Source organism: Alexandromys fortis, unplaced genomic scaffold, assembly GCF_014885135.2.
Source record: "Alexandromys fortis isolate MF-2015 unplaced genomic scaffold, M_Fortis_MF-2015_v1.1 scaffold_80, whole genome shotgun sequence".
Lineage (NCBI taxonomy): Eukaryota > Metazoa > Chordata > Mammalia > Rodentia > Cricetidae > Alexandromys > Alexandromys fortis.
Genome location: NW_026068174.1, coordinates 7,271,027 through 7,296,406, shown reverse-complemented (window position 1 = coordinate 7,296,406; position 25,380 = coordinate 7,271,027). Strand labels below are relative to the sequence as shown.

At 41.2% G+C, this 25,380-nt stretch overlaps 1 protein-coding gene across 1 annotated transcript in view; it reads left to right on the top strand.

The window, feature by feature from the left end:
• Ywhae (tyrosine 3-monooxygenase/tryptophan 5-monooxygenase activation protein epsilon) overlaps positions 1 to 19,338 on the top strand; it is a 38,261-nt gene extending 18,923 nt beyond the window's left edge. The window contains exons 2-6 of the mRNA XM_050128860.1: positions 2,904 to 3,103; positions 7,185 to 7,291; positions 8,418 to 8,624; positions 11,779 to 11,915; positions 18,376 to 19,338. Coding sequence (XP_049984817.1) covers positions 2,904 to 3,103; positions 7,185 to 7,291; positions 8,418 to 8,624; positions 11,779 to 11,915; positions 18,376 to 18,428 — 704 coding nt within the window. The 3' untranslated portion in view covers positions 18,429 to 19,338. The remainder of the gene's footprint in view (positions 1 to 2,903; positions 3,104 to 7,184; positions 7,292 to 8,417; positions 8,625 to 11,778; positions 11,916 to 18,375) is intronic.
• Positions 19,339 to 25,380: the final 6,042 nt, after the last annotated feature.

Genomic DNA, 25,380 nt, shown 5'->3' with positions numbered 1-25,380 from the left:
CCTGGCTATCCTGGAACTCGTTCCAGCACTGCCTGGCTTGGGTGCTAGAAGATCTTTTAAGAAGACTGATTGTAGTACTACATGGGGAGGAGAGCGTTAGAAACAGTGTGGGGCTGGAGGATTTACGAGTGTGGGGCTCAGGATTTACGAGCACTTGACTGCTCTTTTGGAGGACCTGGATTCAATTCCCAGCACCCACATATCAGTTTACAGCTATCTATAACTCTGGTTCTAGGGGAATCTTGACACCTTCATATCAATGCACATAAATAAAATGAAAAATAGACAGTGCCTGCTTTAAGTTGGATGAGTTAGCTGAATGAATGAATGAGTGAGTGAATAAATGAGTGAATGAGAGACCAAAGAGTCAAGATTCAGAGTAAGAACTGGGATTGTTTGTAGCTCAGTGGTAGATTACTTGGCTATAACTATTGTCCCTAGTACAGCAAACAAAAGGTATGTGTGTATGGGATTGGATAAATTAAGTGAAGGTGAATTACATTTGGTTATCTTAGCAGTAACCTTAAAACCATAAAGTTGTCTCAGATGGTTGTTCAGCATAGTGTGGCTATTTAACTAGACTGTTAGCATACAGTGGATGATAAATGACCCAGAGCTCAGCAGGTCTGGTATGTTTGATTTAACATGCCTATTGATGTCTGGAAATTATGTTTCAGAATCTTCATGCAATAGTTATTTTCAGCCAGCACTCCCTGTCCTCAAGTTATCAAAAGTCTCATAGAGGGTCTGGAGGGATGGTTCAATGGTTAAGAGCGCTGGCTGTTCTTCCTAGCATCCTATGACAGCTCACAGCCACCTGCAACTCCAGTTTCTGATGCCGCCTTTTAGCCTTTGACACCAAGCACACTTGTAATTCATAGACATACTTGCAGGCAAAACACATAAAAACTAAAAAAAGAAAAAAAAATCAGGATCAAATAGAGTGGGGCATTCCTTTAATTTCAGCACTCAGCAGACAAATGTAAGGTGATTTGTACAAGTTTATTGCCAGCCTGGGCTACATAGCAAGACCTTGCTTTATTCTCCTGCCCCTCAAAAAAAAATGTTCATGGTCTGCAGAATTTGAGTTTGATCCCTAGAACCCATGTGATGGAAGGAGGAGGCTTGTTACCTTCAAGTAGTAATTCAGTCATGAGTTGTAGTTCTCTGGTTCAAAGGTTTCGATCACATCAGCTGCAGATACATGACATCCTTTCCTTGCTTCAGAAATTTTACGTAGAATTGATGAAGTCCTTCCTGCAGAGATTTCATGAAATGCTAGATATGCTGAGTGAAAAATTTTTATGTTAATGAGTTAGTGGGAGTCCAGAGTTGGAAATCAGGCAGCTTTTGTGTACAGCTTTGAAGAAGACTGTGGCTAGGGTTATGCTTCCATTGGTAATTAAGGATAACTGACATGGAGGGTTTCATGAAACTCTTGTAGACATTCAGAGGAGGTTAGGCCTTGGACTCGTTCATGCTGAATATTGTGTAAAGATATGGAAATTCTTAAGGATGAAGGGCCTGAATTTGTTGTGAGCTTAAAAGTAATTCATAATGGTCATTTAGTGATTTATCAAAAATTAGGTGTCCTACCAAAGTATGTCAACACAGTTTATCCTTCCAAAGAGTGCAAAGTAACTAAGACGCAACTAGAAAGAAGATGGGACTGAAGTCTAACATCATTAGCAGACCAAAATTCTAATTGGCAGCTTGGGGAGTGGTGTGACTTAATGGTTGAGTGCTTACCTAGTGTGTAAAAGGCTTGACTGGCTGGGATCAGTCATTTCAGCAACTAACTGTAAAGGGGTGGATTTTGAAATATGAAACTCAGGTTGCTAATTTGGAAAACTCTAAATTTTGTTTTGTTTTTGTGAGATAGGTTCTAACTATGAATTATGTAGCATTCCTAGTTGCAGGGGTTACAATTACAGCATTTGACTTAATATAGCTTAATTCATTGTGATAACATTTGGCTAATGTATTACTCTCAGGATGTTACTGTCTGCCTAGGATGATTATTAAAATGTAGGTTCTTGACTTATCACTAGGGATCCTGAAATCAGTAGATCTTAAGGTCTATTTGGTAATAGTGTCATTTAAACCTTTGTAAAACTACCCTTCCCCCTTTTCTTTATAATAATTAGTATTTATGACATTTTCAGTTTTTCCTTTGTTATTCATAAAATGCTAGGCTTTTTTTGCGCTATACTTGGGATATCTCAGATTGTCTGGCCCCCTTTCTTTGATTGCCATCTAGTGGTAACAGTAATTACCAAAACTTATACCAGCAGAAGGATTCATAGTGTACCCCTTTCCCACTTTTTTTTTTTTTTTTTTTTAAAAAAAACCAGACTGCCTCAAACTCATAGAATCCTGCCTCAGCTTCCTGGTTTTAGGATTACAGGCTACAGGCATGAGCCAGTTTGTTTTACTTTAGACAAGGTCCCCCGATGTCTGATTTGATAGCTTGGCCTTCTGAGATTGAGACTTGTGTGTGGTGCCCCACCCCCTAATGCTTGGCTTGACTTGACTCATTTATTTTGGTGACTATGAAGTTATTTTTGTTTAACTACTTTTTATTGGGAAGAATATTTGCTCCAGATTAAACAGGGCTTTTAGGTTCTAGCTGAACTAGCCCCTTTTATTTACAAGGGTCTTCCTATGTAGCTTTGGCTGGTTCCATATTCTTGTAGCTTAAAGTAGAGTTTGAACTTAAGGTAGTCTTCCTGCATTAGTCTCTATGCTATGATTGCAGGCATGCACCCCCCTCCCCTTCGGATTTCAAGCCACCCTCCCCCAGTTATATCTTAGCTTTGCAGTGGGAAAAAACATAACGGTGAAAGGGATGGGTCAACAAAACCTATTAAATCTATAGTCTCCTTTTACTATTCCCTGCATAGAAATGGTGGAATCAATGAAGAAAGTAGCAGGAATGGATGTGGAGCTGACAGTTGAAGAACGAAACCTTTTATCTGTTGCATATAAAAATGTGATTGGAGCCAGAAGAGCATCCTGGAGAATAATCAGCAGCATTGAACAGAAGGAAGAAAACAAGGGAGGAGAGGATAAACTAAAGATGATTCGGGAGTACCGGCAAATGGTGAGATGTTGTTACCTTTTATTTGATTTGATACTATGCTTTTGTTTTTATTTTGAGTAATGTGTATGAGCACTTTGCCTTGCCTATCTCCGTACCATGTGTGTGCCTGGTGCCCTTGAAGGCCAGAAGAGGGTGTTGGGTCCTCTGGTACTGGGTCTCCTGGTACTGTAGATGTGGTTTTGAGCTGCAGTGCATGTGCTGGCAGTTGAACTTGGATTCTCTGCAAGAGCAACCAAAGCTCTTAACAGGGTCTCTTCAAAGCCCTGGCTGGCCTGGAACTCATGATGTTGACTAGTCTGGCTTCAGCCTTTCATGCTGGGATTAAAGGCATTATACTACACATCCACTTTTTTAAAAGATGATAGTTTCTCAAGTGCAGGTGACACCGAGTTAATTTATAGTTTGGTTCCATTAATTTCTGTATATTTGTTAGAAGTGATTAGTTTTCATAGAGAAAAGGTTTATTTTTGCTTAGGTATAGAGGATTCTGTCCTTGATCAAAATGGATCCTGAGTCTCTGATTTGGCATTCTGGATGGCAGTGTAGGGTCCATATCTGATAGCAAAACTACCTTAATTCTTGAGCCAGGAAGCTGGATCCAGAGTAGCGTCCATTTGTCACAAATGGTAACATTTGTGACAGAAGTAATAGGGGTGGCTGTTCTCTGAATGTCCTAAATGATTTCTTTATCTAGTAGAGAAAGGAAATGTGTGGTTTTTAAGAAAATCTTTTCTTTTTAAACAAACTATCTTTTTTCGCTATACATACCAATCCAAGTTCCCACTCCCTCTCCTCTTCCCTTTCTCTCCACTTAATCCCCCCCCCCACCTGACCTCACTGTGTTTCTTTTGAGTATTGGCTAAGTCTCAGGCCTTCAGCTTTAAGTAATTTGTGTTAGACATATGGGTTCAACACCGAACATAAACTACATTTAAATGTATGTATGTATGTGTGTGTGTGTGTATGTATTTCACTAACCTTGATTAGAAATTACAGGTTAGAGAATATTTTGGCATAAAAGCCAAGAACCATTTGTTTTGGAAGCTGTAGAGGGAGAAATATCTTGAGAGGGAAGGGTGCTAGGGATTAGGCTTGGATTGCACACATTATCACTGAGCTGTATGTCCAGCATAGGTATTAAGTTTGAACATAACACACACAAGTAAAGAACAAATGAACTGCTGCTCTTGCTATGGTATAAAGTACCTCATTGACTGCTTTTAGTGAATGCATAGAACAGCTTCAGTTTTTCCACATAATTGTGTATGTACACAGGAAGTGCCATGGGGCATATGTAGAGATGAGAGCAACTTCCATGAGTTGGTATTCTTACACTGTGCAGGTCTGAGTGTGAACGGAGCCATTAGCCTTGGCGGTAAACACCCCTACCAACTGAACCATATTGCCAGCCCGATATGGGACAATTTGATAAATATTTGTATGCCTCTGTATACTAAATTATTGGGTATAAATACTGCTGAAACATAATTACTGTCTTTATGGAGACTCATTCTGGGTGTTTTTTTTTTTAAACAATAGAAACCATTGGGGCTTTCATCACTCTGGAAAGAATTTATGAAGTTATTTGTAAATGTATTTATATACAAAAATGGAAGCCTCCCAGTGTAAGGCTCTGGGTTTAATATCTAGCAACATTAAGAAGTAAGTAAAAAAAAAAGACCCTGGAAAAGTAGCTATTATTCCAATTTATAGGTAGTAAAACTGGGGATACAACTCTCTTAGGGAACATGCTAGAAATCTTGAGGTAAGTTGAAATTATCATTGCCCTTAGATATCTCGGATCAAAGAATATGAATTGACAGACAATTTGGTGTTCCTCAGACATGAAGAAATTGAGAAAAATTATAGTTAAGATTATAGGATGTGGTGAGGAGACAAGGGGAAAACTGGCCAATTGGGAAGCCAAGAGTCTGAAGTCTTGATAATCTTAGTAGGAATAAGGAACTAGAAAAAGAGGAGACCAGGAATGGACTGTCCAGGGTAGAGTAGAAAGTCAGTGCTGTTTAAACACAGGCAGGTGAGGAAGCAGATTTGGTTTGTTTATACCATGGTGATATATCAAGTCACTGGAAAAAAGGTGGACCATAGTTACTTTGTGAAGGAGGGAGAAGACCATGGAGGTACGCAGTGATGTTAAAGCTGAGTTTGATGTTTGGACTAGTATTTAGTAAGGATTTAGGAGACTGTAACAGCATCTCTATCTCAACTTGAAAAGCCATAAGAGAGGTACAGGTAGTCTTATTGAACTAAAGGCAAGATTATAGTAGAAAAATGAGAGAATTCTTAAAGTGTCTGAATTACAGAAAACGGAGAGCAAGAGAGATGAACATGTTCGGGAGAGGTTGGCCGGCAGTCACCTCTCTTCACTTATTGCTGGAAGAACTGTAAGCTGGAAACCAGGAACTCTAGGCACAGCCAGCCCGAGAGGCTCTGGTGCAGTTTGCATAAGGCTGTTTTGTTTGATTTATTTATTTATTTATTTAATTTTTTTTGGTTTGGTTTGGTTTTTCGAGGCAGGGTTTCTCTGTAGCTTTGGAGCCTGTCCTGGCACTAGCTCCTGTAGGCCAGGCTGGCCTAGAGCTTACAGAGATCCGCCAGTCTCTGCCTCCCGAGTGCTGGGATTAAAGGTGTGCGCCACCATTGCCCTGCTCAGTTTTATTATTACAGCTCCTTTGATACAGAGTTAGGAGTTTATGGTTCAGTAGAGAAGTCTGCTCCACTGGCTAACATGTCGTATAAAGTTTATATAAAGCACAACAATGTTACTTGTTTTCAGAAAAAGTCTGTGGTATGGGAACATCATTTACTCTAACTACTTTTTAGAAACTGAGGAAGGTTATAAATAAGTACTTCCATGTTTCTTCTCACATTTGCTGGTCTCTTAAATTCACTTCTTGCGAATTACCAACATCAGGTATTCCCATGACTGTCATAAATTCATTATATCCTCAAACATGAAACATGTATTCGTGTGAAATATGTTCAGAGATGCCACGTGTTTTAGACATTGCAAACCAGTAGATTCATGTCGGCATTTAATTTGGCCTACAGGTTCTTTTGCTCTTGTAGCTGGGTCTGATCTCTACAATGAAGTAAATGTTGGAACATAGTAGTACTGAAGACAAACTGTCTGGGTTTGAGTTGTGACTTTGGTTCAAATCCTGTCACCTACTTCTCCTTACATACTTGTTGTGATGCTGGGAATTGGTCCATTCTAGGCCGGCACCATACCACTAACCTATACTCCAGTTCACTCTCCCATTGTTTTTTAAACTTCTTTTAAGTTGATGGCCTTTGGGCAAATGCTATATCTTTCAAATAAATAAATGAGTATATATACAACATTTATGACTTCTTAGAGCTATTTGCAGGCTATGACCTGAGTAGTCTGATATTGTCTCCTGACAGAATGGCCAAGGATTCAGAAGTCATTGAGTCCACAAGACTGGATGTCTTAGCATTCCCAAACTGGTGCTTGAGCCTCTGGGAGGTCCTAGAACTGCTAGTTTTCAGTCCCTTTCAGAATCCCCTAGTGTAGGTGCTAGCACTAGGGGGGGAATGGCTCAGGATAGATGAACTTGCCAATGAGAGTGAGCTGAGAAAGCACTTCCTTCTTCCTTGTCCTTTTATGTGAGCTGCCCCCTCACAAGATCTGAATTTAGGGTGGGTCTCCCACCTCATATCATACCAAGAAAAATCCCTCTCAGGCCTGCCCAACTGCTTTGGTTTTAGTTGCTTCCAAGTGTAGTCAAGTAAACAACCAAGAGTAACCTTTATAGTTGGTACCTTATAATGGAAATTAATTCATGTAAGTGTCTAACATTTAGAAAGAATGTGGATTACTCACTGGTGATTCTTTAGGGGAACTGTGGGTTGTTTGTGCATGGTTTAAAGAGCAAGAGACTTTCTCTACTCTGAGTAGTTTTCTGCCAACTTAAGGTTTGGGGAAAGAGTTTGGAAACAGATAAGATGTTCTGTTTAAGACTGGGCTCTTCAGATTAAACTTTGTCTAACAAGACTTTGGAATTGCCAAACTTAATCTGATGTTTTCCCTCCCTAGGTTGAAACTGAGCTCAAATTAATCTGTTGTGACATTCTGGATGTACTGGACAAACACCTCATTCCAGCAGCTAACACTGGCGAGTCCAAGGTTTTCTATTATAAAATGTAGGTTCTATACTAGAAGGGAAAAATGTGAGATTTAAAGTTAGCCTTAGAACCATAATTTTTTAAATGTGCATTTTCAGCTTTGACTTAAAGTAGTTGAATATTGGGTTAGTTACCAAAACCTAAAGTTTAATTAGTTACAAATACTGTAGTGATGAAGAATTAATATATTGTTGCATTTGAGATTGCCAGACTATTGTACAAAATACCTAACTTTTGGTCGTCGTTGCCACTCTCACCCCATTGTTTATATACTTGACTGGCCTGGAAGTCAAGATGGTAGACCATACTAGCCTAGAATTCAGAGATCTCACTACATCCGCCTCCTGGGGTTAAGGTGTGTGCCACCATTCCAAGCTTATTCTGAAAACAAGGTCTGTCTGGGCAGCCCTGGCTGGTCTGGAACTCAGTCATCAGGTTGGCCTCAGTTTTAAGAGTAATCTTCCTCCCTCCCTCCCTCTCTCCCTCTCTTCTCTCTCCCTTCCTCCTTCTCCTCTCTTTCTTTTTGGGCAAAGGGTAGAACTCACTCTGTAGACCATGCTGACCTTGAACTCACACAGATCCTCCTGGCTCTGCCTCCTGAGTGTGGGGATTAAAGGCCTGTGCCACTACTGCCTGGCCCAAATAATCTTTTTTTCTAACAGCTTCCTAAGATTATATGCCACCACATCCTGCCTGGGGTTTTTGCTTTTGTGGTTTCATTCCTCTTTCGCTAAAGCTGCGAAGTTCACAGTGTAATCTTAACTATCTGTGGAGAAATTACAAGGGCATAGCTCAGGAGTAGTAGGGGCACATTGTGCTCAGGGCTTCAGGTGTCCTGGCACTGCAGTGACAGCAGCAAATGTGTATTGTGATTAATGAATGTGTGGTTCTTTGGAAACATTTTTATACTAGTTAGGTGTTTTGCTTTAGTTGTCTTCTGTGAAAGTTTCTCAATAATTTTAAATATGAAATCTTTGTTAAGGAAAGAAGAGATGAGCCAAGCTGATGGATTCTGACATTGTTTTTAAAGTTTCTAAAAATATGTTAATCATTAAACTGTATTTTGTTGTGTACAATGTGGTAGAGAAAATTGTCATGCTCTAAGAAGTTTCTAATTGGGATTTTATTTGCTGTTGTGTTGTAGGAAAGGGGACTACCACAGGTATCTGGCTGAGTTTGCCACAGGAAATGACAGGAAGGAGGCCGCAGAAAACAGCCTCGTGGCTTACAAAGCTGCTAGTGACATTGCCATGACAGAACTTCCTCCAACGCACCCCATTCGTTTAGGTCTTGCTCTCAACTTTTCCGTATTCTACTATGAAATTCTTAATTCCCCTGACCGTGCCTGCAGGTAAGTAATGGAGGAAGCAAGTTCCCAGTGTGAAGTGCAAAGGTTCCAGAGGAGCTAACTTCTGTTTAGGCTGTCACAGGAGTCTGTTGACTTAATTTTTATGCATTATCATTCGTTCAGTCTTACAACGGGGTCTTGGTACCAGGTATCTGGCTTAGCCTCGCTTTGAACATTCAGTTCTCATGTGTCATTCTTCCAATTGTTAGGGATTATAGACATTTACCACCTCACTTCTCTGGGAATGCTTTTAATATTCTTGGTGAACTTTTTGCTATTTTTTTGCTTTTGGTTTTCGAGACAAGAGTTTTCCTATATATAGCCTTGGCTGTCCTGGAACTTTTTATGTGTAAACCAGGCTGTCCTAGAACTCAAAGAGGTCCACTTGCGTCTGCCTCCCAAGTGCTGGGATTAAAGGCGTGTGCCACCACCTCCTTACATGAACATTTTTTAAATTATAATTTTAACAATTATAATATCATTGGTATTTGTGAAGCTGTCACACTAAAATTTCTGCACTTTTTGGTGTGTATGCGTATACATGTGTCTATAACATGGCAGATAAAGGTCAGAGGACAACTTGGGAATTAATTATCTTTCTACTATGGTGGGCACAATTGTGGGTACTGGAAATTGAACTTGGATCCTCTGGAAGGCAGTAAATGCACTTAGCCACTGAGCCATCTCTCCAGCCTCCTTTTCTCCGATTTTTATATCAATTTGTTTCTAGTTTTGAAATCATGGATGCAAATAAAGTGAAGTATACATGCTGGTAAGCATGTATACTTCAAAGAATTCAATGTAATCATTTTCATGTATATAATTGAGTAGAATTTAATATGCTCACAATTTTTTTATAACCACCAGTACTGACCATTTCAAAATATTTTTATCACTTCACCCAAACTAAGCTTAAAGTAGTAACACCATTCCCCAGTCTCTTCTAACCCGAGTTTGCTTGTTCTTGGCGTCTTATATAAGTAGAATTATTTCTATCCTTTTTTGTTTGCTGTATTAATTTCTTGGTAACAATGCCTACAGATAGAACTTTTATCCAGAGGCAGTGACTTATGCCTATAAGGAAACTGAGGCAGGAGGATGAGTGCAAGTTGAAGCCAGCCTGGGTTATAGTGTGAAATCCTGTCTCTTTGCCCCTCTTTCAAAAGCAGGGTGTGGAGATGCATCCCTGTGATTCCAGCACTCTAGAAGAGGAAGCTGGACAGCTAGACATCCAAAGCCAGCCAGGGTTACTTGAGACACTGAACAAAACAATCTTCTTTTCCTTTGGGTGGGGGTAGGGTATTCTTAATTGTATCCATTGTAGGTATTTACTACATTTGTCTTATTCAAAGATATTTGAACCTTTTTGGGTTTTTCAGGCAGGGTTTCTCTGTGTACCCTGGCTGTCCTTGGAACTCTGTACAGACCAAGGTGGCTTCAAACTCAAAAGAGATCCTACTGCCTCTGGGATTAAAGGCGTGTACTACCATTGCCTGGCAGGAAAATATCTTTATCACATATGTATTTTGGTGGAGTTTTAGGGTAGACTCCATGGATTATTTTCACAGTCTAGTCTGTTTGTAATAGTTCATACAGATTGTATCAAGAAGCCGGGAGGTCATCGCACACCCTTAATCCCAGCACTCTGGAGGCAGAGGCAGGTGGATTTCTATGAGTTCAAGGCCAGTCTGGTCTACAAGGGCTAGTTCCAGGACAGGCTCCAAAGCCACAGAAAAACCCTGTCTCAAACCCCCCCCCCGCCCAAGGGGAAAAAACAATTGTATTAATAGTTAGTGCCTTGGGGCTAGAGGGATGGCTCCCTATGTATTTCTAGGGTACCTGAGTTTATTTCCAGTACCCACATGAAGAGATCACAAGTGCTTATGACCCCAGCTCCAGGGGATCTATCTGATGTCTTCAAGCCTCATCTGATACCTGTACTCTTGAACATTTAAATACAACTACATATAGTCAAAAATAATAAATCTTGCAGCTAGAGAGGTGGCTCAGTGGTTTAGAGCATTGGCTGCTCTTCCTGAGGTCCTGAGTTCAGTTCCCAGAAACCATATGGTGACTCACAACCATCTGATGCCCTCTTCTGGCCTAAAGTCGGTAGAGCACTTATACACATAAAATAAAACTTAAAAAAAAAAAACAGTAAATCTTGGCTGGGTGGTAATGACCTTTAATCCCAGCACTGGGGAGGCAGAGGCAGGTGTGTCTCCTGTGAGTTTGAGGCCAGCCTGGTCTACAGAACAGTTGAGTTCAAGGACAGACAGGGCAATACAGAGAAACCCTGTCTTGAAAAATCCAAAGAAAAAAGAAACAAACAAAAAGCAACTCCTCGTGGGCAGGAGAGGTATCTTTTTTTTTTTTTAAGATTTATTTATTTGTTATGTATATGGTATTCTGTCGGCATGTACACATGCACACCAGAAGAGGGCACCAGATCTCATTACAGATGGTTGTGAGCCACCATGTGATTGCTGGGAATCGAACTCAGGACCTCTGGAAGAGCAGCCAGTGCTCTCAACCTCTGAGTCATCCCTCTAGCGACCCCCCTCTTTTTTTTTTTTTTTTTTTTTAAAGAATTAATTCCTTAGTTGGGTAAGGTGGTGTAGGCTTGTAATCATATCGCCTGAAAGGCTGAGGCCATTTTTGTAATTGCTTTGAACTACAGTCTTACTGTGTCATCTCAGGTGGCATGGGACTAGATCTTGCCTCCATTGTTTGTTAACACTCTTGACTAGGATTGAGATTTCCAAGGCTAGGCTTGGTTTGTATAGGAAGACATTCAAAAGCAGCACGAACATCTCTTGAGATGCTTGCGAAGGTAGGGATGCTTGTTATCAAGCCTGATTAGCCTGAGTTTGGTCCTTGGGATCTATGTGGAGGGAGAGAGGCAGCTGTGACAGGTTTGTCATCTGATCTTCAGTTACATTCATACCAAATTCTAGGTACACATTTTTTAAAAAGTTTTTTATTAAGTTAAAAGTAAGCTGAACAAAAATACCAAGTGTTTCATATTTTTATTCGAAGTTATAGTTCAACATTTGTGTTACCTTTATAATTAGTGGGACTGCTAGAGTAACAGAGTAGCCCATTGTTGCTATCTTTATTGTTAATTGAGTACTGACGGATGGTATATTCATTTCAGGTTGGCAAAAGCAGCTTTTGATGACGCTATTGCAGAACTGGACACTCTGAGTGAAGAAAGCTATAAGGACTCTACGCTTATCATGCAGCTGCTACGTGATAACCTGACGCTTTGGACCTCAGACATGCAGGGCGATGGTGAGCAAGCCCAGATGTTTCTCTTTGGGTGGTTGCCTCTTCTAAGAACTCTTTTGGTTCTCATAGCCTGTCTGCAGTAATTAAGGTTTATTCTTTGTATAGGGAATGATGCCCAAGTGCCATTTTGACCCTTGATAAAGAAGTAAAGGGCCGATTCGACAATTTCATACATGTGTAGAAATATTATGCCAATATTCAAAATTGTAAAAGTTTTGTCTCTAATAATGACTTGTTAGTATGCTATAATCAGTATAAGGAAGAAATGACTAGAAGCCATTTCCTTTCTATTTTTTAAACCTATATTGTTTAATATTATGTGTTTGAACGTTTTGCCTACATGTCTGTTACCACATGAATGTCAGAGGCCATAGGCAATGGTGAATCTCCTAGAATAGGAGTAACACATGTTTGTAAGCCTCCATGTGGGTGCTGGGAATTGAACCTGGGTCCTTTGGAAGAGCGGGTAGTTAGTTCTCTTAGCCACTGAGACATCTAGCCCCCATCATTTCCTTTTATCTTCTTGCAATTCAGTTGAGAGTGGGCGGTAGGAGTTTATAAAACTCTGTGGCATTAGTAGGTATTAATGAAACAACCCTGCATGAGTTTTTCTTCAAACCTCAGGTCTGTGTGAACCAGCTACATACTTTACCTCTGGCCATACCATAGTCTCTGCATAGAAATCTTTTTCACTAAAAAGTAACTATTTTCCTCTAGGGTTCTATGAGAAATAAAATGATCTGTCCCTAGGTCCATGCTTAAGAGTCCTGGTATTGTCTGGTTTTGGGTTTTCATTTGCAAAGTTACTATTTTGGGGGAAGTAATTGCTGTTTGGGGGAATTCATATGTAAATTTTAACTTCAAATATAATAGTTGAAGTTTTATTTGTTGATAAGGTGTGTGTGCCTATGCATGTAGGTAGACTCCAGACCCTTATGCATGTTAATTAAACACATGTTCTAACACTTAGCTGTACTTCATTCTCCAAAGATTTTTTTTTTTTTTTTGTATTGTAATTTTTTGAGACAGGGTTTCTTTTGTGTAGCCATGGATGTCCTAGGACTAGCTATGTAGACCAGGCTGGCCTCAAACTCATAGAGAACCGCCTGCTTCTGCCTCCCAAGTGCTGGGATTAAAGGCCTGGGCCATCAGTGTCTAGACAAAGATGAGTTTTATCTGGGGTTGATGAGAAAACTACTGAATATTATGAGGTAATTTTATAAAGTTAGTGTAGGGGATTGGACACAAAAGTGTTAGGTAAAATCAGATTTATTCATTATTAAACAGTTGTTTTATGTGTATGGGTGTTTTGCTGCACATGTGTGCCTGGTTCCTTCAGTGGCCAGAAGTGGTCAGACAGGTGTGAGCAATCATGGGGGTGCTGGGAACCAAACTTGGGACCTCTGGAAGAGCAATCAGTGAGTGGTCATTTTTCCAGCCCTAAGATTGCTTTTTTTTTTTTTCTTTTTTTTTTAATGAGAAGTGTTTTGTTAGGGTGCATGTGTAAACTTCTCATGCATATCCAGTGCTAAATTAATAATGGGGATAGAATCTTCTCCAAGAGCAACAAGCACTCCCCCAACCACTGAATTATCTCCCATCTCAGAGTTTATCTGTAATTTTGCTTTTGTTTCTTTGGTTTTTCGAGACAAGGTTCCTCTGTGTAATCCTGGCTATTGGAATTCGCTTTGTAGACCAGCTGTCCTCCAACTCACAGAGATCCCCTGCCTCTGCCTCTCAGTTGCTAGGATTAAAAGCACCACCACCCATCTAGTTTTTCTGTTTTAATCACAGTCATGTTAAGTGTGTTACTCAGATAGAAGCTTATATTTAATAGCTTACTTCTAACTAACAGTTTCTGGTTGGTTGACATGCTTTGTATTGCCCTTGGAAATACATGGGTTATGAATGTTACCCATTTCCTTTCTCTGGCAAAGTTGAGTTTGATTTTTGACTTTAGCTTGTGGTGCTAATATGAGAACTTGCTTAGTTCGGCTTTTAAAAGCTCACTAAGTCATCAAGTATTTATGTATTACAAGACAAGTGTTGTAATGAGATACATGATAGGAACTTCCTACACTTTTCCTACCATCTTGATAGAGCCATCAGAGTGGTGGTGCACTGGGAGCGTAGGTGGATCTCTAATTTCAAGGGCAGCCTGGTCTCCAGAGCAAGTCTAGCTAGGACAGTCAGGGCTGGTCTCAAACACAAAAGACAAAAAAAAAAAAGGGCTATATATACTAGTTATGCGTGTGTGGGACTATGTGCACCCATGTTAGTATTGGTATTTAGGCACATGTGGAGGCATCGCATGATGTGGGATGTCTTAAATCCCTTTCTACCTTACTGATTGAGACAAGGAAGGTCTGATTGAATCCAAAGCTCACCGTTGTGGTTAGCCTGGCTGATCATTGAGCTCCATATTATAGCAATTGCAGCTGTGCCCAGCTTTCATGTGGATATTGGTATTTAGAATGGGGTTAGATGCTTTAACAAGATTTATTATGTATACAGTGTTCTGTCTGCATGTGTGCCTGCAGGCCAGAAGAGGGCGCCATATCTCATTATAGATGGTTATGAGCCACCATGTGGTTGCTGGGAATTGAACTCAGGACCTCTGGAAGAGCAGATGGCTCTTAACCACTGAGCCATCTCTCCAACCCCTCCCTGTTGAACTCATACCCACTGAGTCATCTTGCCAATCTTTAAAATGCCTTTTAAGATCTTTAGTTGGTAGAGAACTTTCCTATATGTAATAAATTCGAGGCCTACCTGAGCTACATCATTACATACAATAAGTTGCGAAGTTTGCCAAGTTTGTATTTTACAATTCTGCTGTAGCTCTTTATCATGATAAACCAACATCAATAAAAGTAATGTAGCCACTTGCCTTTAATCCCAGCACTCAAGAGTCAGAGGTGGGCAGATCTTTGATTTGGAGGCCATCTTGGTCTGCTAGTGAATTCCAGGCCAGTGAGGATTACATAGTAAAACCCTGCTCTTCCCTCCGCCCATTAAATGAATGAAATATAATTTATACAGATTTAAATTCAATTTACTTAAACTTCATTTTTGTGTGTGCGTGCATGCATGTGCATGGAGTACATACACATGGAAGTCTGAAGATAATTTTGTGGAGTTTCTTTCCAACTTCTGGGGTGGTGGGTGCGGTGTGTTCCTGGTTTCTCTGTGTTCCTGGTAGACCAGGCTGGCCTTGATTTGATCTCAGATCAACCTGCCCGTGTGTGTGCCACCACACCTAGCTCTTTCCACCTTTACTTAGGTTCTGAGGATTATCCCATTGTCAGGCTTGCACAACAATATGTCATCTTAATCTGGGCCATTTTACTAGGTCCTATAAATTATTAATTCTTATGAATGGAGGCCAGGGGTGCCATCCACCGTGTGTGTGTCAATTGTCTAGGGTGGCTCCCCAACATCTGCAGAGACTCATTTCTCTCTCTCCACTTCAGCACTGAGATTCAAAGTATACACCATACACCTGCCACATTATGTGGTCTTTTTATGCTTGTATAGCAAGCACTTTTACCTTTTTTTTTTTTTTTTTTTTTTTTTTGAGACAGGGGGTTTCCTCTAGCTTTGGAGCCTGTCCTTGAACTAGCTCTTGTAGATCAGGCTGGTCACAAACTCAGAGAGATTCACCTGCCCCTGCCTCCCGAGTGTTGGGATTAAAGGCGTGCATTCAGCTCATGTTTACAATTTTACAGACAATTCTTCAGTTGTTCTGAGGGTGTACATGTGGAAATACTTCTGTTGAGGGATTAGCAGTTTTCTAGCATTCAATTTAAGTTCAAGCACTTTTTGTTGAATTTTTATTTCAAGGCAGGGTTTCCTTGGCTGGCCTGGAACTCAGAGATCCACCTACCTTTGCCTCCCCCTCAAGTGCTGGGATTAAAGCTGGCTAAAGTTAGGGCCCTTTTATTTTACTGCTGTTCATGAAAATTAGCGTCATTAAATGTTTGAATTGAAGACATCTAATGATGTGTATGTTTTACTTCTTTTGTGTCTTTCCTGTAGCGTATGCTAATGACTGGTCTAATTTATTGGGATATAATTTTTTTGTTTTATTTTATGAGTGTTTTGCCTGTGTGTATGTGTGTGTACTTCATGCTTACTTGCCTGCCTGGTACCTGCAGAGGCCAAAAGTGGGTGTCAGATCACTGGGAACTTGAGTTACACATGGCTGTGAGCCACCACATGGGTGCTGAGAACTGAGCCCGTGTCCTGCAAGAACAGCCGGTGGTAACTGCTGAGCTGTCTCATCAGCCCAGTGAGATAATTCCTTTAAAAATGTGTGTGTGTGTGTGTGTGTGTGCATGCTGCAGTACATTATGAAGCACACCGATTCTTTAGTGAGGTCACTGCAAGAATGACTGTTTCATAGAGGAAATGTGTTTGCTCTGCTTGCTCCCTCTAGGCAAAAAAAAAACCTGTGGGCCCTTCCCCAATTTATAAGCCTCCAGAAGTTTCTTAGGAGTAAAGGGAACAACTGGACAGGTTAATTCTTGAGTTTATTCATGTAGAAAGACCAGAGCTGACTCCTGGGATGTTTCCTTTGTCCTGTTGTGGTTTGTTTTTCTGTAATGTGCTTTCATCTGATTGCTCTCCCTCCCTCTCTTCTTGACTGTAGATTCCTAAAGGAAAACCCAACTCTTCTTCCTTTAAAACTACTTTGTAAGTCATTGCTGTGGTGCAGGGAGCTCTGCTTTTAGTTTGGTTCTCACTGATGATGCTTGCCTGTTTCCACCTGTCCTTAGAGACTCACCCGATTATGTTCTCAGGTGCTAAGTCTGGAGACAGCCGTGGCCTGCTACCTGCCTTGTCTACTTGGGTGTGCCTTATATGCAGTGACTTTCATGACTTGTGGCTGAAACTTTTGCCATGTCTGCAAGTTGCTTGTGTGTGTTCCTGTGGTCTCTTAGCATACTTGCCACTTGTTCCTGTTGCAAATGAGACAAAACATGCAAGCTCCTGAGCTTGGATGTACTGCTCTGGAGAGTTAGCTTCCCTCCATTCTTTCCTAGGAGATGGATATGTTTGTTTTTGCATGTCTTTTCTATCTTTGATTTTTCAAGACAGGGTTTCTCTGTAGCTTTGGAGCCTGTCCTGAAACTACCTCTATAGACCAGGCTGGCCTCTGCCTCCTGAGTGCTCGGATTAAAGATGTGCGCCACCACTGCCCACCTGTCTTTTCTGTCTTATAAGTTAAATCCTCCATGTGCTTTAAGTAACTTCTATTTTTGAGACAGTGTCTCAAGGCCTTGAACCTTTGTGCTGTGATAAAGACCTGACTTGTTAATCACATGTCAATGTCAGATTTCCTTACAAGAATGTTTGTAGCTCTTTACTTGATGCTTACTGCTGTGGTGGTGCATCAGACTGTTTTAAAAGTTGATCTTAGTATAAATGCTATCTAAGCCATTTCTATTGTTAGGTGCTTTTTTTTTTTTAATGGTTTGGTAGCACTTTAAAAGTTGGTTTAGTAGCAGTTAACTGTGGGTTATGTATTCTTATTTTTATGTGTTGCTAGGGATTGGATGTAGAGCCTTATGCATGCTAAGTACATGCTATACACCCTACCTTCTGGTTAATTGAGCGGTTATTTTTTTTTTTGCTCAGACTTATAATTCTCCATATTAAAATATACAACAAAATATAATTTTTATCAGTTGAATCATTTTTTAACAAAAGCTTTGCATGTTTCCTTAACTATGGCTGACTTGATTAATGCTTATAAGTAGGTAGGTGACCCTCCAGTGAATAAACTTGACTTTCTCTTGCATGCCATAGTGCAGTTGAAACTTGGCAGGCTAATTGTCATGTCCAAAGAGTAAAGAGAAATAGCCTGAGAGCTGGCCCAAATGCCCTTCTGTAATAACCTCAGTGACCGAGTGGTTTACTCTGAAGAAAAGACTCCACTGTGCGGCCTATCTGGCCACCATACAGAGAAATAGCCCAGCACAGTAGCACATCTTCCCAGACACCATAGAACCACTGTGGTCGTGATCTCTTTTATTCCCTAGAAGGATAGCTTGTGGGTAGATGGCCCCTCCTCTTGCTCCCCGCCTCCCCAGATAAACAAAATGCTGTTGCTTTTTGAAGAGGCAAGGTTATTGAGAAAGAAAAGAGTATTTGGCCCAAGAAACACACAAAGGCCTGAAGTTCATTTTAAGAGTATTCTTTCTACTGTGTATTCTTGAAGAGCTTGTTTAACAGACATTTGATTTCTTTGCCTTTAAAAGTTTTAATTTTATCACCCTCTAACACTTGACTGTTTCAGGACTGGTTGGTGGTTGGTAGCTCTTGGTTTAAGCCCCTCAGATGTGAGGTTAGAAGATCTCTGCCTGCCCAAGTTTGCTAACAGTTGTAGTGAAACTACGAACCTTTAGCTGACCATTAGAGTGTGTGACAGTGTGAAGTAATTGTGCCTTGTTCCTTACAGGTGAAGAGCAGAATAAAGAAGCGCTGCAGGATGTGGAAGATGAAAATCAGTGAGACGTACTAAAGCCAACAAGAGAACACATCTCTGATCACCCTCCCTCCCCACCCTCCCCTTGGAAGTTCCCCATTGTCACTGAGAACCACCAAATTTGACTTTCACATTTGGTCTCAGAATTTAGGTTCCTGCCCTGTTGTTTTTCTTTCTTCCTCTTTTTTTTCTCCCCTCCCCTTTTTTTTTTAAAACAAACAAACAGTTTTCAGAAGTTCTTAAAGGCAAGAGTGAATTTCTGTGGATTTTACTGGTCCCAGCTTTTAGGTTCTTTACGACACTAACAGGACTGCATAGAGGCTTTTTCAGCATTACTGTATTGTCTCCAGCCACACGGGCAAGATCATCAATAGAAATGGAAACGACATTTGAAAGCCATTAGACTTCTAGGTGATGCATCTAAGAAAGATTAATCACATGATAGAGGAATATGTGCTGTCATTTTTCCTTTTTTAATTGTTTAAATTGAATTTTATACCAATGTTTAAACTTAATTGGATATTAGCTTGAGATGTTTTGGGGGAGTTTGTTATAATGGTTTTGCTGTCAAATGTGTTTGGAACTCTGCTGAAGTGTTGCTGAAAGGCATGGTGCTGGAAACAGTTCAACAATCCGTGGCTGCTCATTCTTGCCGACTCCTCCCCCTCTGAAGCAGGTTAGCATTGAAAGTGGTATGGAAGCCTGCATGCGAGTTCAACTCTCTTCCTTTCCCCTCGCTCCTTAGCCTCCTTCTCTCTTCCTCCTCTTCCGCTCGCTCAACCTCTTTTGTTCAGTATGTGTAACTTGAAGCTAATTTGTACTACTGGATGTCTGACTGGAGCCACAGATGCAGCATCTGTATTGTTCTTACTGAAACACAGCATGGAATTAACATTAAACTTAAATAAAACAAACCTAAATTAAAAATGCCAAATATATTACGCCTCCATCCTTTATACTTCTAAAATAAAATCTCTAGTCCAAACATACTTGACATTATTGTTTGTCTGAATGTGAAAATAGTTCCCATTTTATCTTCCGTAAATCATTTGTTTCCCAATGATCTGTATTTGGCACAGGGAAACTGCTTGTAATGTGGTGTTGAACAGCCAGGTCATAGATTACATGTCCTGTCTTTGAAACCAGTTAGCAACATAGTATTTATGTTTAAGTTTATCATTAAAGTATAACAATCATATTTAACACAGGTGTAGCTATGGATCATTTTCTATTGTGTAATTTTGAGTTGTACAACCAGATAGGTTCAGTATGTCAATAATCCTCTTTGGTCTAAAGGTAAATTACACTTTCTCACCGAAAAAACTACTGGCAAGAGCAGAGCGATTGAATCCCCTGTTAGTGTTGGCCTTAGCAGAAACATTTACAGCATGTGCATAGTTTGTTCAGAGACAGTGTATGTGGTAGTGTGTTGATACTTTGGTCTCCTTTAACATTGTCGAATGCCTGAGTTCCTAAGAACAACTCACAAAGTGGATCCAGTTTTGGCGTCATTTAGGTGCTGCAGTAAGCAGTGTTGAGTGTTTGCATGGGTAGCATGGCGCGTTTGTAAATATCCTGAGAAAACATACCTTTTGTAGTGTTAGTGTTTAAAGAATTTCCATTTAGAAAACAGTCCCCACAGGTCACTTTTTCTGAAGTGGCATGCAGTGTACTCCAGTTATTATTTAATGGATGATGAGGCCTAGCCTAGTCCCACAGACCAGCTAACACAAAGGTCCCATCCTGCCTCAGCCAAATTGTTAGGATTTTAAGCATGCACATAGCCAGATTTTAGTTTTATCACCAGGACATGCCAGCAGTTAATGATTTTGTGAATTCTGTTTCCATAAGGTATGGTTTTTCAGATGATTGATCACTATCTATATCCATCATACGGTTTCCAGGCACTTAAGGCCCAAGTCAAGAAAGTCAAAGCCTTGTGACAGTTTATAGCACTTGGGTAATGCAGGTGTTAATGCTTACTTGACTCCTGGACTTGATCTAAACAATGGAGACAGGGTTGGATGTAGCAGGAGGCTGCTTGTTTGTTTCCCAGCCACCCAGACTCCAGAAATAATCACACAGAATTTTATCTTTTATCATAACTAAGGAAAAGTAACTATTCAACTCCATTAAAGACTCCAGAAGGGCCGGGCGGTGGTGGCACACGCCTTTAATCCCAGCACTTGGGAGGCAGAGGCAGGCGGATCTCAAGAGCTAGTTCCAGGACAGGCTGGCTCCAAAACCACAGAGAAACCCTGTCTCAGAGGGTAAAAAAAAGACTCCAGAAGGATATAATATTACCTAAGTAAAAATGCACATTGTAAGCAACTTCCCAAACTCCAGGACAGTCTCCCAAATTTCTTCTGTAATGTTGCAAGCCTATAGGCCCATAGTATCTGGCAGATTTTTCCACGAAGCAGGAAATTTCAAAGACAGTTCTGCCACAGACTGGCTCAGGGGAGCCACTCAGACCGTGGGAGAAGCAGGGTCTTGGTAACAGGAAGGCACAAGTTCGGCGAATGACAGACAGACACAACACACAAGAGAGTGGTTGGAATCTGTTGGAATTTTACTGAATTCATGTTTTCATTATATAGTATTCAAACAAAGAACAAATCAGAAGGTCATGTATCATTAGTTGGCACAGTATGAAAGCTTCTTTTAGTCACATCAGCAATGTTTAAGAAAAGTACATTATCAGGAACAGGTGTTAGACATAAAGCATCCTTAGAAGAGGAAATCTTGTCCTTGGGACTGTAAACCTCAGGCAAGTCTTCATCTTATGAATAGGAAGTTTCTGTCTCGTTATCGCTATCATGGCCCTTCCTCCTCCTAACCCTTTATTTCATCTAGTGACCAAATATACCTAATCAGTTCTCTGCACCTGTTGAACTATACTTTTTAGTACCTTCTTACGCAGCAGACATCATGGGGGTTGGGATCTAGCAAGCCTATCCATAAAGTTGAAAGTATATAACAGTCTTTGTCCATCAACATTAACCCATCTATTCCCTTGCTCATCATACACCCTGTGTATGACAAAGGTTCTGCTGTAGTCTTATACATTCCCATACTGTGCTTGCTTATCCCAGAGCTGTTTCTGAAGAGAATGATCCTTGTCTTGTATATATATAGAATATCATTATTATAAAAGAGATTGTGCAAAGCTCATATCCCGCATAGCCAGCTAATCGAGAAACCCGCCTATGTCTCAGCTGTGGCTAATACCAGGCTGTCTGCCATTGACCTCCAGGAAGCCTAGTCCCATGGGACACGTAGCTCCCTTCCGGCATAATGACATATGTCATGTCACACAGACGACACTGGAGTTGGTGTGGCACAGTTCCACCTATATTGGCAGTTTGTCGGTCTCTTTCTTCTGAAGGACTGCCTCACCTTCAGGCACCTATAGCAGTCATTTGTCTATGGGTCCTGCACGTCTACTTTATCAAGCAGTCCAGACGAGCAGTTTCTTGCCCAAATGGCTAACCAACTCCATAAGGAGCATCCTTGATGCCCATCATCCTCTTGAAATAGATTTGTGTGCTCGTAGATGTAAAATTAACCCATTCCCGTTATTTTACATTTTACTGCGATGCTTGTGGCCTACCACAAGCTCATGTCTTTCCCTCTGGCCCCTACGTGTCATCTTCTCACTCTGCCCTCTATCTCCCAGCATTGTTTAGTTTTCCCTGCCTAGGCTCTGCTCTACCCCATCACAGGCCAAGGCAGATTTTTTTTTTTTTAAGATTTTATTATGTATACAGTGTTTTGTCTGCATGTCCGCATGTACACCTGCAGGTCAGAAGAGGGCACCAGATCTCATAGATGGTTGTGACCCACCATGTGGTTGCTGGGTCTTGAACTCAGGACCTCTGGAAGGGCAGACACTGCTCTTAACCTCTGAGACATCTCTCCAGCCCCAGCTTCTTTATTCATTAACCAATAAAAGCAGCACATACACAGGACTTCCCATACCAGTTGGAAAAATGGCCCAGTGATTAAGAACACCCACTGTTGCCTGTAATTGCAGTTCCAGCAGATCTGACCCCTGACATCCACAAACACCAGCAAACGTGGTGTGCACACTTTTTTTTTTTTTTTTTTTAATGGTGAATCTTTAAAAATCCAAACTGAGGCTGGGTGGTGGTGGTATATGCCTTTGACCCAATGGCACCTGGGCGGTTGAGTCAGGTAGTTTGAGGCCAGCCTGGTCTACACAGAAGCCCTGTCTCAAAAGCCAAAACAAAACTCTTGAGGACATCCATTCCTAGCCCCGAGAGCCTGCACCTCCTTTAAGGTAGCCCCCCCAAACAGTCCATTAGGCTGAAGTAATATAATGTTTAATTTTGCTCAGTTTTGGTGTGAGGTTTGGTCTCATGTTACTTGGGCTAACCTGAGAATTCAGCTAAGAATGACTTTGAACTTCCTGCCTCCAAGGTGCTGGGAGTACAGGTGTGTGCCATCACACTTTGGTATAGGTAGTGCTGAGGATAAAACCTGGAGTTTGCAAACTGGGCAGTACTGTACCAATCAGGCCGACCCCAAGCCTGGCCATTGTCCATCCTGTGTAGACTCCATGTAGCAAGCAAACGTAAAAGATTCTTGAGCATTAACGTTTCCTGCTTTGTCTTTCATGACAGGGTTTCTTTCTATACTCCAGGCTGTTAGGATGGAACTGGATCTGTAACCCAGACTGGCCGTTAAATTAGGAAATCCTCCTGCCTCTGCCTCCCAAGTACTGGGATTAAAGGCATGTGCCACCACCACCTGGCCAAGTTTGTTTTTAAGTTTTATGTGTATGGGTGTTTCTCCCCCATGTATGTACATGTAGCAGGTTTATCACACAGGCCTGAGGGAGGCCTTGGAACTAGAGTTACAGTTGTGAACTTCCATGTGGTTGCCAGACATCAGGTTCTCTGTAAGAACAAGTTCTCTAAACTGCTGTGACATCTCCAGCCCTTCATGAGCATTTCCAAGCAAATGTGATGAGAAAAAAACAACTTGTCCAGCACTTCAGGAATTGGAGCAAGGATTCCGAGTCAAAGGCCAGCTTCAGCTACATAGTGAATGGAAAGCCAGCCTTTATTACGAGGCCACAGAAAAATCTAAGGTATTATGAAGTCGAGGAGAGTAGGTTCAGATTTTTTAGATCTCTATCAGATGCTGAAAGATGGGCAAGCAGGAAGGCTGTGAAGGCACCTGAACCAAGGATAATTGTTACTTCCACTGCTTTGATCTGGGCTGCAAAGGGTGCCAGCCAAAGATTGGGCTCTTGGTTTAGTAGTGTTCTCTGAACACTGGGTTTAGTAAAAAGAATGTAACTCCTACATTTATATGTATTGATGCTTTGTCAGGGTTCTGTGTCCACCATGTGTGTGTGTGCAGTGCCCACAGAGGCCAGAAGAGTTGGATTCCTGGAGCTGGGAACTTAAGTCACCTGGAAGAGCAGCCAGAGCCCCAGTTTTGTCATTTTGTTTTGAGGCAGGGTCCTGTTATGCAGCGTTAGATGGTCTCGCAATTCAGTTTGTAGACCAGGCTGACCTTAATCCTGAATGTTAAGATTAAAGGTATATTCCTCTGTGCCCAGCATTCCTGCTTTAAAAATATGTGTGTGGTGTTTTTTTACATATATGTATGTTTTTGTGTCACATGCATGCAGTCCCTGCAGAGAACATCACCATCAGAACTGGAGCTAGACAGCTGTGAGCTCTCAGGTGGGATTCAAACTACAGAAGAGCAGCCAGCGCTCTCAACTCCGGAACTGTCCCCAGCCCCCTTCTCTTAAGAGGTGTTCTGGTGATCAAACATGACCCTGTGTTCTCTTTACTAACTGAGCAACCTCCTGTCCAAAAATTATATATAAAAACATACTACACAAACTGGAGAGTTGAACAAACACACTTGAATGTTCAATCACTGAAAATGTAGAGGTTACTGAAATCTTTAAAAAAAAAAAAAAAGCGCACCAAACCTTATGGGGCACATTGAAAGCATTGCACTGGGATGTTCATGTTACATGATGCAGCAGGGCAAACCCATAGGAGAGATGAGGGTCGTGGCCCCTAAGTGGAGTAGGAAAACAGGAAGAGTCCATGAAATGTAGCTTTTTTTTTAAATGATTTTTTTACAATTTTTTTATATTTTATTTATTTACTTATTGTGTATACAATATTCTGTCTGTGTGTATGTCTGCAGGCCAGAAGAGGGCACCAGACCCCATTACAGATGGTTGTGAGCTGGGAATTGAACTCAGGACCTTTGGAAGAGCAGGCAATGCTCTTAACCTCTGAGCCATCTCTCCAGCCCCTGAAATGTAGCTTTTTGAGACAAGATCTGAAATCTTTAGCCAAATTCATGACAGACATGAACTACCATGCCTGTCCAGGTTTTAATAAAGCACACAGCCTTGCCCGTGGTCCTCTGCCCTCATTCCCTGCCCATTCTATTTGGTCTCATCGGGCTCCTTGAAGTTCCCTAGCATACCAGGCCTCGTTCAAGAGGCCACACCTGTTCCCTCCACCTGGCACATGCCTCTCAAGCATTGTCATCAGTGAGTCAATCAGAGCCATCTGTGAAGGTCACTTGATCTTTCTAGGTACTTAGCATTAATGCTGATCCTGGCCGTGTTGTAGACCTGCTGGCTAATAGTACCGGTCCTGGCTGCAGCGTTTCCCGAGATTGGAACTTGAACTCTGTCTGTGTGGTTTGCAGAAACACTTTAACTTCTTGTTTATTAAAAAACTTTATTGTGTGTGGAAGTGAGGGAGAGGAAAAAGAGGGAGGGGAAAAGGAGGGCGTTTGAGAGAGCATACTAGCTGGCTCAGGTGTGGGAGGTCAAAGGATAACTTTTCTGTTCTCGACCTCAGCCTTGATGCAGAGCCTCTCGTTTCTCAGGTGTCCGTGCTTTCCAGGTTAGTTGGCAGGAAGGCTCTGGCCAGTTCTCCAGCTCTGTCTCCTATCTGGCCCCAGGAG